Here is a 12222-nt window from a genome sequence, read left to right on the forward strand (position 1 = left end):
CTGGCCCCCTACTGCTTCACCTCAGTGTGCTGAGCAGAGAGTGGAGATGGGGGACTTGCTGCAGCTCGGGGACTGGGGACCATGTCACTGATAGCTCACCAGCTCCTCCTGCCCCAGCCACTCCCCCAGAGCAGCATGGGGCGGCTGCCTGGGGGATCTGTGCCAGCTCTCAGGATGCCCGCAGGAACAGGAAGGGCAAGGACCGAGTGAGTCCCTAGCTCCCAGCTGGCCAGTAGAAGAGGTCACTCCAGGAGAGGGGCTGAGACATTCACAGGGGATGGGGAACCTCACCTTGTTCCTGTTCTGCTGGACTGTAAGTCTGCGCCATTTCACCGGCACTGCATGGACTGACCTCTCTCAGGTGGAGAGCACTAGGCAATGGCTCCGGAAGGAAAGGAGTGACTCTGTGTGATGGACCTCCCCAGGGTGCCACTGGGAACTGGGCTATTGCTGAGCCCAGGCTGGAGAAACAGAGGGCTCAGCGGTACCCCAGCTCCAGGTTGCACCCTGGGGAAGCACATCACGCTGTGCCAGGAACTGCCCCAGCCCTGGGCTCTGTGCCCTTTGGGAGACTTGACGGGGCAGGGGCAGGGGCTGGGGCGATGGGTGTGCTGCGATGGTACAGGAGATCCCTGCATGAGGGGTTAGATCTGGCAGCCCTGGAGCAAGTTCTCCAACGCCCTGCACTGGAATTGGGCCTGCTCAATTTAGTCTGGGCTGGGGGGTTTCAGAGGCAACAGAACGAGCCTCGCCGTGCCTCCAGGGACAGACTGACAATATCCTGCATGTCCAAAGGAATTTAGTTCAATAGAGTGCAGCATCTGAGGGGACCGTTGTATTAACAATGCAATTGTGTCTCTTATTGTGGTGCTGGCTGGATGTAACTGTTCTAGGAGATGCATCCGATGAAGTGAGCTGTAGCTCACGAAAGCTTATGCTCTAATAAATTTGTTAGTCTCTAAGGTGCCACAAGTACTCCTTTTCTTTTTGCGAATACAGACAAACACGGCTGCTACTCTGAAACCTGTTCTAGGAGACTGGCTAATGCAATCTCTGACTGGATTAGGAACTTCAATGGACTTTTAGGAACATTACCTCTTTAGTCAATTTCCACTTACAATCCTCCCTTTTCAAGCTACCCCCGGGGGAGGAAACCCATTAGCTACTAATTACCTGCATCTGGAAATCCAGCCCAGAGACCCCTGACCTGTCTAAAGGGTGGACCTAACAGGTGATGAGTGGGCTAGTTCTGAGTTGAAGCTGTGATGAACTTGTAACCCCCATAAGGAACCCTTGGGAGGGGATTTGAACAGACGGCTCCATGTTAGGAGTGGGGGGATCTCCGGTAAGGTTATTAACATGTGGGAAGGCTCTTTCGCTGTTGTAATATATTGTCTCTCTGGTACTTTTATCTTCAGAACAAAGCAGGCTTCACCAGAAGAACAGCATGTACCTTCTAACTGTAGCAATTACACCTGCTACCCGTCTCCAAGGTGAAAGCTGGCTGGTGTCCTTAGGCAAACGATGCTGGGAAATACAGTGACGGCAGAAAACTGCCCCGGTGTCAGCGGGTCTGCCCAGAGAGGCAACGGCCAGAGTGTGGGAAGCAAAGAGCAGGTGCCCTTGCCGATCCATTGAGGGGAAACATGAGTGCCCCTGGAGCCCCCCGGCACTGCCACTCCCCCAGTCCATGACCACTACTGAGCAGTAGGGTTTAGACCATGTAAGAATTTTGCCTCAAGCTCCTATGCAATTTACTGCTCAACTGGACAACTTCCCACTGCGTCCCCCACTCAGAGGGCTCATCACATCTCCCCTTCATCCCTACCCAGGTGACAACTGCACCCCACCACCCATGTGTTGCTCCCATATGGGCTCCAGCCTATAGTCATAGTTAACCACCAGTCACTCGTCCAGTGGGCAGATGCCAATGGAGAAGGCTGGCAGGGACAACCTGCAGGATCCTTGTAATTTGCTTTCATCTGAAGGATTCTGGGTGGCTGCACCTGAGTATCAGGTGGCTGCTGTGTCCAGAATTTAAAGGGCTTTGAGATCTCCCTGCAGAGGGGCTGGATGGAGGGCAGCTCATGGCTGCAAGTGCAGAGGCCACTAGCCAAAGCCAGCTGCTGTCCATCCTGGGGAGAGCTGAGGAGCTCCGCCGAGGCCAGCAGGACATGCCAGGGGCCAGGCCCTTTGAGGGACCCCAACCAGGCTGCCACAGACCAGGGGCTGGCGTGCGGCTCCACAACTCATTGCGAGGGCTCCCTCACCCGCTTTACTCAGCCTGCCAGGGCTGGGGCCGCGAGCCCAGCTTCACTTCATTGCTTTTATTTCAGAAGCTCAGCAGTGAAGGCTGCCCAGGGACCCTTGCATGGTAAGTTTACGTGTCGGCTGCCTGTTACTTGAGAGGAATCCATTACCGCACTGTTTATAGGCAGCTTTCAAAGGCAATCTTTCAATTGTGTGCATTTAAAGAATTGATTGGAGGCTAAATTATCCTCTTCTCCTGGCTCCAGGAGAGGGAACTTTCTCCCCATCCATTACACCTAGGCTTGCCTCCAGCCCTGGCTCTGCGCTGGCCAGCGTGGCCTGGGCCCGGTGCTGGGGCCCTTGTGCCTCGTCTCGCCCCGCTTAGGGAGGTGGGATACCGTTAGTGCTGCTTTTGGAACCGGGGACCGTGTGGGAGTTCATGCTCCCACCACCTGCATCTCCCCGAGAGAGCCAGCTGTGCTGAAGAATCCCCACTGGCTCAGCCTGGCTTGGCTCACCAAGCTTTCCCTACATCGCTGCTGGTGGGAAACTCCACAGTAACCAACGCCTAGAAAGGCAACCTCCACACCAGGCCCCCCTGCCACAGCCAGCCCCTAGCTCATCAGTCACACCGGTACAAGTGCCCTGAGCCCATGCTGCCCAGGGAGAACAGGGCCAGGGGGCCAGCAGCAATCCATAGAATGCTCTGGTTCCCCGACCCCATCCAGACTGGGGTCACCCCTCCAGTGGGGCCAGTGCAGGAGGTTCCAGTGCCTGTCCCCATAACACACCAGCCTAGCTGTGCAACACCCTCTCCCAGGGGTGACAAACACCTCTAGCTGTGCAACACCCTCTCACCCTCCTTCGCAACTCCAGCTGCCAGATTGGGGTTGGCCGCCCTGCTGGTGCAGCTGCAGCACACTCTGTGCCCCTAATCCTTGTATCCGGCACTAACCCACCCTTGCAATCCCGGCCTGTGGCAGAGAGTTTCACAGGTTAACTATGCACCAATCCCAGCTGGTCCACTCCTTCACCATGCCCCGCCCAAGCACTGTCTCTGTCCCCATGTGATCCCTGGGCTGACAGCGCAGACGCTCAGTGACACACTCCACTGAGACCCAGAGGACCAACACGTACTCAACTAATTGCTGAGCCAGATGTTTGGCTCCTCTCCAGACACCCTGGCTTCCCCAGCCCCTCCCAGACACAAGCACCACCATTTCCAGCTCCTGCCACACAGACAGCCCCGCTCGCTTGGCAGAATGCCCCCCAGCGCCACACCCTGCTCAAAAGGAGGGCACGTGCCACATCTCACCCTCGGGGATGGGCCTGACTGTGCCTCCCCATGTCTTTGGCATCTGTGTCCCTCCCCGTAGCTGTGCAGAGCAGGCGCTGCTGAATCCACAGCGGCTCCGGCCAGGGCCAGCAGGGCTCCCGGGTCAAAGCTGGCTTTTGCTGATTGGCAGGGAGAGGCCAGCTGGGCTCTACCCTTCTCGCATGTGAGCGTCAGTACCCCGAGCCAGAGAAGGGGAGCGCTCGACCCTGTGCTCTCTGGGAGGCACCGGCCTCATGCTCCCTGGGTGGGCTCTGCTCCAGGGCTCTCCAGGAATCGTGGCAGGGCCAGCAGGTCTGAAGAAATCTCTGCAAGGCCTCGCCAGGGTCACATTTCACTGGTGGCTGCCCCCAGGTTGGACGCGATTCCTTCAGAAGCAAAGGGTCCCTGTGGGCTGGAGAACAGCAAGGCCGGGCTAGAGCTGCACGCACTGGCCCAGACACGAGCAGCCTCAGATCCAGGCTGCAGATCAGAGATCCTCCTCATCCACCCGCCCGCTGGCTACAGCATGGGCTGGGCCTGACCATCTCCCCGGACACTGGGAACCTCCAGACTGAGAGGAACCTGGCTGGAGCAGGAGTCACCTGCTCCAGGATGCCCAGAAGGGGCAGCCTCTGTTGGAGCAGAATCCCAGCCAGGAAAGGTGCCTCAGGGACAGTGCAGGGGGGTGGGGGTGGAGGTGGGGGTTGCAGCACTGAACTTATCCCTTCCTTTCCCATAAACTTCTGATTTACAGTCACCCGCAACCCTCTGCTAGCCCAGCCCTGGGCTCCCACCCCAGCTCTGCCGTTGCCCCTCAGTCCCGACCCGCAGCCCCTGCTAACCCAGCCTTAAGCTCCTCCCTCACACAGCTCTGCCAGTGCCCCCAATCCCAGCCTGCAGCCCCCTGCACACCCAGCCTTCCCCTCCCCCCCAAACTGATCCACCCTAATCCTCTGGGATTATTCAGCAGGCACCAATGGCCTTTCTGACGTAAGGAGCCTGTGGCTACCGTCAGTTCCGGGCCATCACCAGGGCAACCCGGGGTCAGAGTCTGACGGAAGCCACAGCCCAGCTGGTGCCCCAAAACCCCACTCCAGGGTAGAGCCTCAGCTCCATCCTGCTCCCCACCTGGCTGCCAGGGAGAGTGGCGAACATGCCAGGGGGAGGCGCAGAGAGAGAAGGAAAGAGTCCCTCTCCCTCCCCAGCCCTGGCAGACCAATCTGAGGGGGGGCATTTGACACCCCACCCATGCTCCTGCCACGTGGTGCCTCTGCAGGCTCTGGGGCTGGCGTGTCACCACAACGGGGCAGCGTTTCTTGCCCTGCTGTCTGCTGGGGCAATGGCGCAGCCCTAGGCAAGCAAGCAGGAGGCCCTGAAAAGCAGCGCCTACCCTGAGGAGCAGCCCACATGAGTAGAGACACGGCCCAGGGGGCACCATTCAAACTCAGCACCGGCAGCTCCCAGCTTTGCTCCGCCTAGTGCCCCCTCAGCCCAGGCAAGGAGACGGCGGGGGGGGGGGTGGAACCCAGCAGCCAGTCACGGCCACGCTGCTGTGAAGCCAGCTCCAAGCGATGCATCACTTGGAGGGTGCTCCGTCCCCAGCACAAGCCCTCTTGCCGAGTCCCAGTGCTTAACGTGCGCCTCTTTCCTTACAAACTAAGCACTGCTCAGCTCCCCCTGGGGCCGCAGGACCGGGAGGGGAGCAGGAGGGCTGCCCCCTTCTCCGCTCCAATCCCACCCCCGTCCTGCTCAGGAAGAGGCTGTCAGCCCTGGAGCCGGAGGCGCCTCTCGCCGGTGCACCCTCCCTACCTTTCATCTGCTTGCTGCTCAAAAGAAACACACATGCAGAGTTTAATTAACTTTATTGATATTCAGAAATTAGGAGAATGACTGAAGGTAATTGCTCATTAAAAATCATTACACTGATACAGCAGGCACAGTGAAGCAGCCTCCTGCCTTGCAATTATGGCAAAGAGCGTTGCTGTGGCCTGCCCAGGCCCCCGCGGCCAGGCTGGCGCTGCACCGGTGCAGGATCTCGCTGGCTACAGGGAATGTGGTCGCAAGTGCTGAGCCATGGAAATGGGGCACCGCTGAATGATCAGCCTGGCCTTTACCAGCTCCCCAGTGCCAGAGCACCACGGTGCCCCCAGCCCAGCCTCCTTCGCCACCACGCAAGAGAGGGGCCCAGAGAAGCTGGGTCAAACCAGAGCAGAGAGCTGCAGGGCCTCTCCCCAGCTCCTAGCCTCAGGGTATGGGGAGCTGGCTCTAGCTTGGGGATGGTTCCAGTCTAGTCCATGCAGCACCATCCTTTTAGACCACGCCCCAGGGACCAGCCTGGCCCACTCCAAAGGAGAGATGCCCCCACTGCCGAGCCCAGAAGAGTGGGGACATGGCATCTCCTTGCTGGCACCTCACACAGCAGCTCCTCCCTCTCAGCTGGGAAAGGATTGAAGAACCATTTCCCCTCTGGCCAGGCGGCATGGCTGAGCCTCCCACAGGCAGTGGCCACTGGCTGTAGGCGAGCTGGGCCAGGGCAGAGCACTAAGCTGGGGAACCCAGGGTCAGAGGGGGGATGCCAGGCCCCAGCCAGGTTCAGTCCTGGTCTTTCCACCCCCTCTGCAGCCCAGAGCATGCTGCACCCTTCACCCGCCAGGCTCCCAGCGTGGGATGCGGGAGCGATCTGGCTGATAGCAGGGCTGCGTGTGCAGGGAGAGTACAACTTTCAGGGTGGTGGTTGGGGCAGCAGCATGGGCCCCCCTCCTAAGGCCCAGGAGCGGCAGCCAAAGCGCTCCCCAGTACTGACCCTGGCTGCTGGGTTTAGCTGCATGGATGGGGGCTGGGCCACAGCTGGGATAATGCTGCTGAGGCCCCTCAGAGCAGCAGGTCTTGGCGTGGATTCCCACTGAACTGAATGGAGAGGGCGACGCCTCTCAGAGCAATTGGTTCAGGCTCTCTGCAGACACTGGCAGACCTTGCTGTGTTGGTTACATGCAGCACATGGGTTTGAGCTTTTCTCCTCAACCACAAGAGCTTTTTATTTAAAAAAAGGAGGCTGAGGTCCTGTGCTGCTCACCTGACTCCAGGAGCTGGGGCCCTAGGCCTATGGTCCCAGAGTCTTAAACCAGCTTTGAAACCGCACTGATTCCCATGGAGGCGCGCCAGAGACACACTGGGACAGGCCTAACATTTCAATATTGACCCAGCCAAGGGCTTCAGACGGTTTTGAAACTCAGCCCATCTTCCCCATTCCCCCCAGCTGCTTTAGGAGGCAGATTTGAGGCACACAACTACGGATGGGAAATGAATTAACCTTCCAGCTCCAGCGAACACTCCCCGGCCGCGAACTCCAGTGATGATGACATTCCCCCAGAACACCACCATGCAAAGCATTGTGGGCAACAGTTGCATATCTGCCAGCCAGCAACGTTGACGTCTTTGCATTGCTTACAAGGCTGAATTACTGCTGACAACATATGGTGCTTTATGTAACTGCTAGATACGGCTTCTCCTTGCCCCTCCGCTATTAACCATGTTTGCTCAATGCCTATCCCTCCACCAGCGAGCTCTGCTGGGGCAGGAAGGCCCTGAACAATGCAAACAAGTCTTAAAGTGACAACAGAGCCCATCTACCCATAAATCTGAGGGGAGAGATGTACTGTAACTGATTGTACTGCACTACGAAAATAGCTTGCTCTCTGCAAGCAATTACCCACCAAGCCAACGGGGCCCTGGCAGCTCCCTGCCATGCTGCTCGGGATCGCTGGGAAACGCAACAGCCCTCCAGAGATCAGCGGGATGGGAGTTGGAAATCGCAGCCCACATTCCTGCCAGAACCTCAGCACCAGTCACCACCATTAAAAAAAAAAAAGGACCCTAAGAAGCCAGCGGGACCCAAATATCCCATTTCTACTCTTCGGAGGAGCTGCTCACAGCATATGCGGATTAACTGGCCCCACTAACAGAGTGCCCTCCAGGGCCCCTGCACCGAGTGGGGTGCACAGCATCTGGGCGGCAGGAAAGGCTCTGGGTTGAACCATTAGCTGCAGCAGCCCTCGGGTGTTCCACCCCAGGCCCAGCTCCTCAGCACAATTCCATCGGCGTCCACGTTCCTCCAGCCCCAGTTGTTTGAGGCGCACTGGGCCCGTCCCCCAGCCCTGCCAATGATGCAGAGGAAGGTCCATCACTCACATACAAATCCTCCTCCAGAGGGGAGGTGCAAGCACGCTCATCTGGCCCTCTGCAAGTTTAATTACAGCCTCCCGCAGCCTCAGCTAAACCGCATATATTTGGAAAACTGTAATTTCCCTGCACTCGGCGTGCAGAGCAATGCAGCCTGAAAGCCTAGCCTCCCTCCCCCTGCCATCCAACGGGCGTCGAGAACCTCCTTTCAGGCTGAAATCCTCCTGCCTGACATGGAGGACTCCCCCTTAGAGCATCCTTCTCCCGCTCAGGGTGTCATTGCTATTGCCATCTGGCTGCCTCCAGCCCAACACAGCAGAGACTGAGCAAACACGACAGGCTCAGCTAAGGTGGGCTGGTTTTTTTCCAGGCATCTCCATTTCAGGGAGAGTTCAGGACATGCACCATCAGGTTTGGAAGGGGGAAAAAAAGAGTTTGACACTTAGCAGCTCGTGTTCCCTCTACCTCCAGCACCCAAGGGAAGCCGGCTGCTGTTTGCTTTTCCTGCGGCTAGCTCGCAGCGACCTCTGGTTAACAAAGAGGTTCGCCTGGCAGTCACCCTCGCTCCCCAAGGATGGCCCACTACTGCCCTCAGGCTTCCCTGCCTCCTCCCACCAGGACACAGCAGCGTGAGGAGCCAGAGACACTCAGATCCTTGGCCTGTAGCTTGCAATTAAAGCACCAGCAAGAAGCTTGACATGTTTTTCAAGATGGCTTCTGCATTTCCATGCAGGGAAGCACTGGAGCACTCTGAGTAATGCCAGCCTAATATCAGCCTAATAGGGAAGTATTTGGGGAGAATTATTGAGCCAAGGCTCTCTATAGCTAACAAGTGTTCTGACTCATGTGAGCTATGAGATCAGTTCCCGAGCAAGGAGAGAAGCAAATCTCCAAGTCACAGAGAAATCAATCCAGAAATACCCAGAGCAATGAGCCTACAGGAGCACTGCAGATTTAAGGGCATGTCAGACAATGTGGCAATTAAGGAAAACCCAAGGGGCCAGTCAGCCCGCTGGAGATGCAGGCAGGGAAGGGGAGAGAGGCCTTCCCAGGCAATTGGGAGAGCACGTTGCAGCCTGCATGAAGCAGGTCCAACCCCAGCAGCATTCTCCCATGGCCCCGGGTGTCCTCTGCTCTAGGCGGGGGAAGTGGGGAAACACGGGGCCCGCTCACCATTCGTGTCAGATGACGTGGCTCACCACATGAACAAGGGCCTGATCCAGACCCCATGGGGAGACTCTGATTGGTTCCCTGGGCTTTGGATCAGGCCCAGCGAGCTAGCAGTGTTTCCCTTGGTGAGCTACCCAGAGAGACAGGACCATGTGCCACCAGCACAGCCTGTTGAAGGAAATACAGCCTTCCTTCCTCCCTCTTGCCTGTCCTCACCAAAACGGTAACTCCGGCCTCCGCAGTGATGTCCGGCCCAGCATGGCTCCCTGGGAAAGGAGCCCCGGCCAGGCCTCAGACTTGGGACCAGTCCAGCTGCTCAGAAAATCAGCAGTGAGCAAAGCAGGGCGATTGGTAACCAGTCTATGGGTCTGCCTTCCCCGCAGCACTGCATGTCCGTCCTCTGGAGAGGAGCCAGAGCCTGCGAGCGGAGAGGAGACTGGGACACCAGGCATTAATCAAAGCTCTGTGCCCCCAGTGACATTTGCGATGGCCTGGGCTGTGCTTGGCGTCCTGGGACACAGAGGCCACAGAGCAAGGGGCCATTGCAGCAGGATGGAGCAGTCTCCCACAGCCTGGCAGATTCCCACATGCTCTGATGCCCCAGAAACACCACTGGCACCCAAGGGCATTACAGCAGCACGGGGGGAGGGGGGCTGTCCCTTGCTCAAACTCTAGTGGGCATAAATGGATGTAAAAAGAAAAAAGCTACTGAACATCTAAGCAGCAGGGGCAGCCGGGGGAGGCTCCTTCAGGAGAGCTCCCCCTCCAGGAGGAAAAGGCTCCAGGGAAGGTGTATTACAGGCTCTGGTGGGGATTTTTCTTTTGATCATCCCTAGCATGGGAGCTTGTGATTCTATTAATACCAGGGATTGGGAAGAGCCAGGCCAGGCACAGAACAGAGCCAGGCTTCCTCTCAATTAGCCACTGCCTGGGGCACCAGCTGCCCAGCATTTGCCCAGGTTACTTACAGGGCCAGCGACTGAGCCAGGCCAGGCAAACCGGCCCTTAGAGCGAGGGGCCCCAGGAACCAGCACATGGGGGTGGCTCTGGGGGCAAACAGGCATCTTAGGTCAGCGGCTGCTCCGTACAAAACACTACTGCGGGTTTCGCCCCCTCCCGGCCTTGGGCCCGCTGCTGCCCTTGGGCTGAGGTGCACCCAGAGCTGTGGGGGGCGCAGAGCCGGGCGGGGGCGCAGGCACCGGGGCACCAGAGCGCGCCGACCAGGGGCGCAGCAGGAGCAGCCCTTCGGCGACAATCGAAGGAAGCCGAAGGAAAGAAGGCGGCGAAGGCGGCGGCAATTGGTGCCTGGCAACCCCGCTCATAGCAGCGGGCGGGCGGTGCTGCGGGAACCGCGGCCAGAAACACCCGCTTCAGCAAGGCTGTTCGTGCGGAAGCCGGTTTCCCCCCGCTCGCTGGAGGCTCGGTGCAAACCAGCTCCGTCCCTCCCCCAGGCAGGCTACTCCTGTCTGCAGCGCTACAAAAGCGCTTCAGCCAGCAGCCAGCGTCGTGCCGGGAGGGGTAACGGGGCGGCCAAAGGCAGAGCAGACTCACGCGCGTTTACACGGGCAGCTCCAGTCATTCGGAGCGGGCGCTAGAGCAGCCGCGCCGGGCCCTGTAGGGAACGGCGGGGCTGCTGGGGAGACTGGAAAGCGATGGGCAGGCGCGCCGGGCCCGCCTCATCCCCCCACGGCTCGGGCCAGGGGGGTCGCAGCCGAGACGGGACCCCGCGTAGGAATTACAGACCCTCGGCAACTGACGCCCAAAGGATCCGCTAAGCCCAGCCCCGCGCTCCGGCGGCTCTGTGCCCGAGACTCCCGGCCCCATGCACCCGGCGCCCGAACGAGCCGCACACAGGCGGGCAGGGGGCTGCCAGAGCCGCTCCCCTGACGCCTCTTCCCGAGCCTGGCGCGGCTGCGTCCCGGCAGGGAGGCGAAGTCCCCCGCCCGCTCCCCACCCCAGAGCCCCGCGAGCGAGCTGGCCCCACAAACACGCCCGTCTCCGAACTGCCGCCGGGTCTGACCCGCCCCCCCCAGGACCAGGGGCCCCAGAGTGAAACCCGGCCCGGGGCACGGACCCCAGCCCCGGCGCCCCCAGCCCGTGCCGGCTCCTCGGCAGCGCCTGGGCGGGATTAGTCCGTGCCAGGGGGCCCGGCTGCCCTACCGCCGGGGAGCGGAGCGGCTGCTCCTGGCCAGCGGGCTCCGCGGGGCAGAGGCTTCCCGGGGAGCCCGGCAGCCGCGTTGACAGGAGAGCGCAACTTGGCAAAGTTTGGCGCAAGGCGCCGCGCTGGCCGGGAGCGGCCGGGCCCGGGGGGACCCCTCCGGCTCGGGCGGATCCGCAGCCCCGGCCGGGCCGCGCCGTGCGGAGCCCCGAGCCCAGCGGCGGGCGCCAGGCAGGAGAGCCGGGGCTGGGACCGGCCGCCCGGGCTGCGGGGGGCAGCGGGGCCCCGCGGCGAGCTGGGGGTCCCCTCCCCACGGGCCGGGCGCGGAGCGAGCTCTTACCTCGAGCCTGGCCCTGGAGCAGCGCGGCGAGCAGCAGCAGGCAGCCGGCGAGCCCGCGGGCTGGAGCCCCCGGCGCGGCGCCCATGGCCGCTCGCTCGGTGCGCGCTGCGCTGCAATCCGCGCTCCCCGCGCTCAGCTGCGGCGGAGGCAGCCGGGCGGCTCCGGTCCTGGCGCGGCGCCTGCACCCGGCGCTGCCCGTCAGCACCGCGGAGAGCGCCCGGCGTCGGCTCCGGCGAGCGGCTCCTACCGTAACGCTGCGAGTAGCGCGCCCCGCCAATCCTGCGGGGACGCCCGGCCGCCGCTCCGGGGGCGGGGGGCTGGTTCCTCCCCGCTACGCCGGGCTGGGGGGCGGGGGCAGCCGCCGGCCCCGGATCTGGCCCCGGCGGCACGTGGCGCTGCCAGCCCCCGCGTCCCGCACACCCGGCAAAGTTGGCGGCGAGTTGCGGGGCGCACGCCCGGGGGGCCGGGGAGGCTGCTCCGGACTCCCGGCGCGGGGTAACGCAGCCGGCTTTGGCGCGCACAGCACCGGCAACAATCGCTTCGCGCTCGGGAGGTGCCGCGGATGCAGGCAGCTGCCTCTGCCCCCAGCCCCGCGCCCGGCCAGAGCTGCCGGCCCTGGACAGGGACCGCAGAGAGCCGGGCTCCTGGGGGCGGCGGCGGCGGCGGCGGGGGCGGGGGTCAGCACTTCCCGGGCTCCCTACCCCTCCCCAGCCCACGTCTCCCTCCTGCTGACCTGAGACCCGCACAAGGTTCATTGCTCGGGGTGCCAGTCAAGCAGATTGACAAGGATGCCCCCTCCCCCACCCATCC

General features: G+C 61.2%; 1 protein-coding gene across 2 annotated transcripts in view; it reads right to left on the reverse strand.

The window, feature by feature from the left end:
• Positions 1-11736, reverse strand: part of SEZ6 (seizure related 6 homolog) — a 72208-nt gene extending 60472 nt beyond the window's left edge. The window contains exon 1 of one of the 2 annotated variants that reach the window (XM_038376137.2): positions 11413-11736. In XM_038376137.2, the coding sequence (XP_038232065.1) occupies positions 11413-11497 (85 nt within the window). In that variant the 5' untranslated portion in view covers positions 11498-11736. The remainder of the gene's footprint in view (positions 1-11412) is intronic. The other variant, XM_038376138.2, reaches the window with a different exon arrangement.
• Between the last annotated feature and the right edge of the window lie 486 nt (positions 11737-12222).

Source organism: Dermochelys coriacea, chromosome 17 (assembly GCF_009764565.3).
Source record: "Dermochelys coriacea isolate rDerCor1 chromosome 17, rDerCor1.pri.v4, whole genome shotgun sequence".
Classification (NCBI taxonomy): domain Eukaryota; kingdom Metazoa; phylum Chordata; order Testudines; family Dermochelyidae; genus Dermochelys; species Dermochelys coriacea.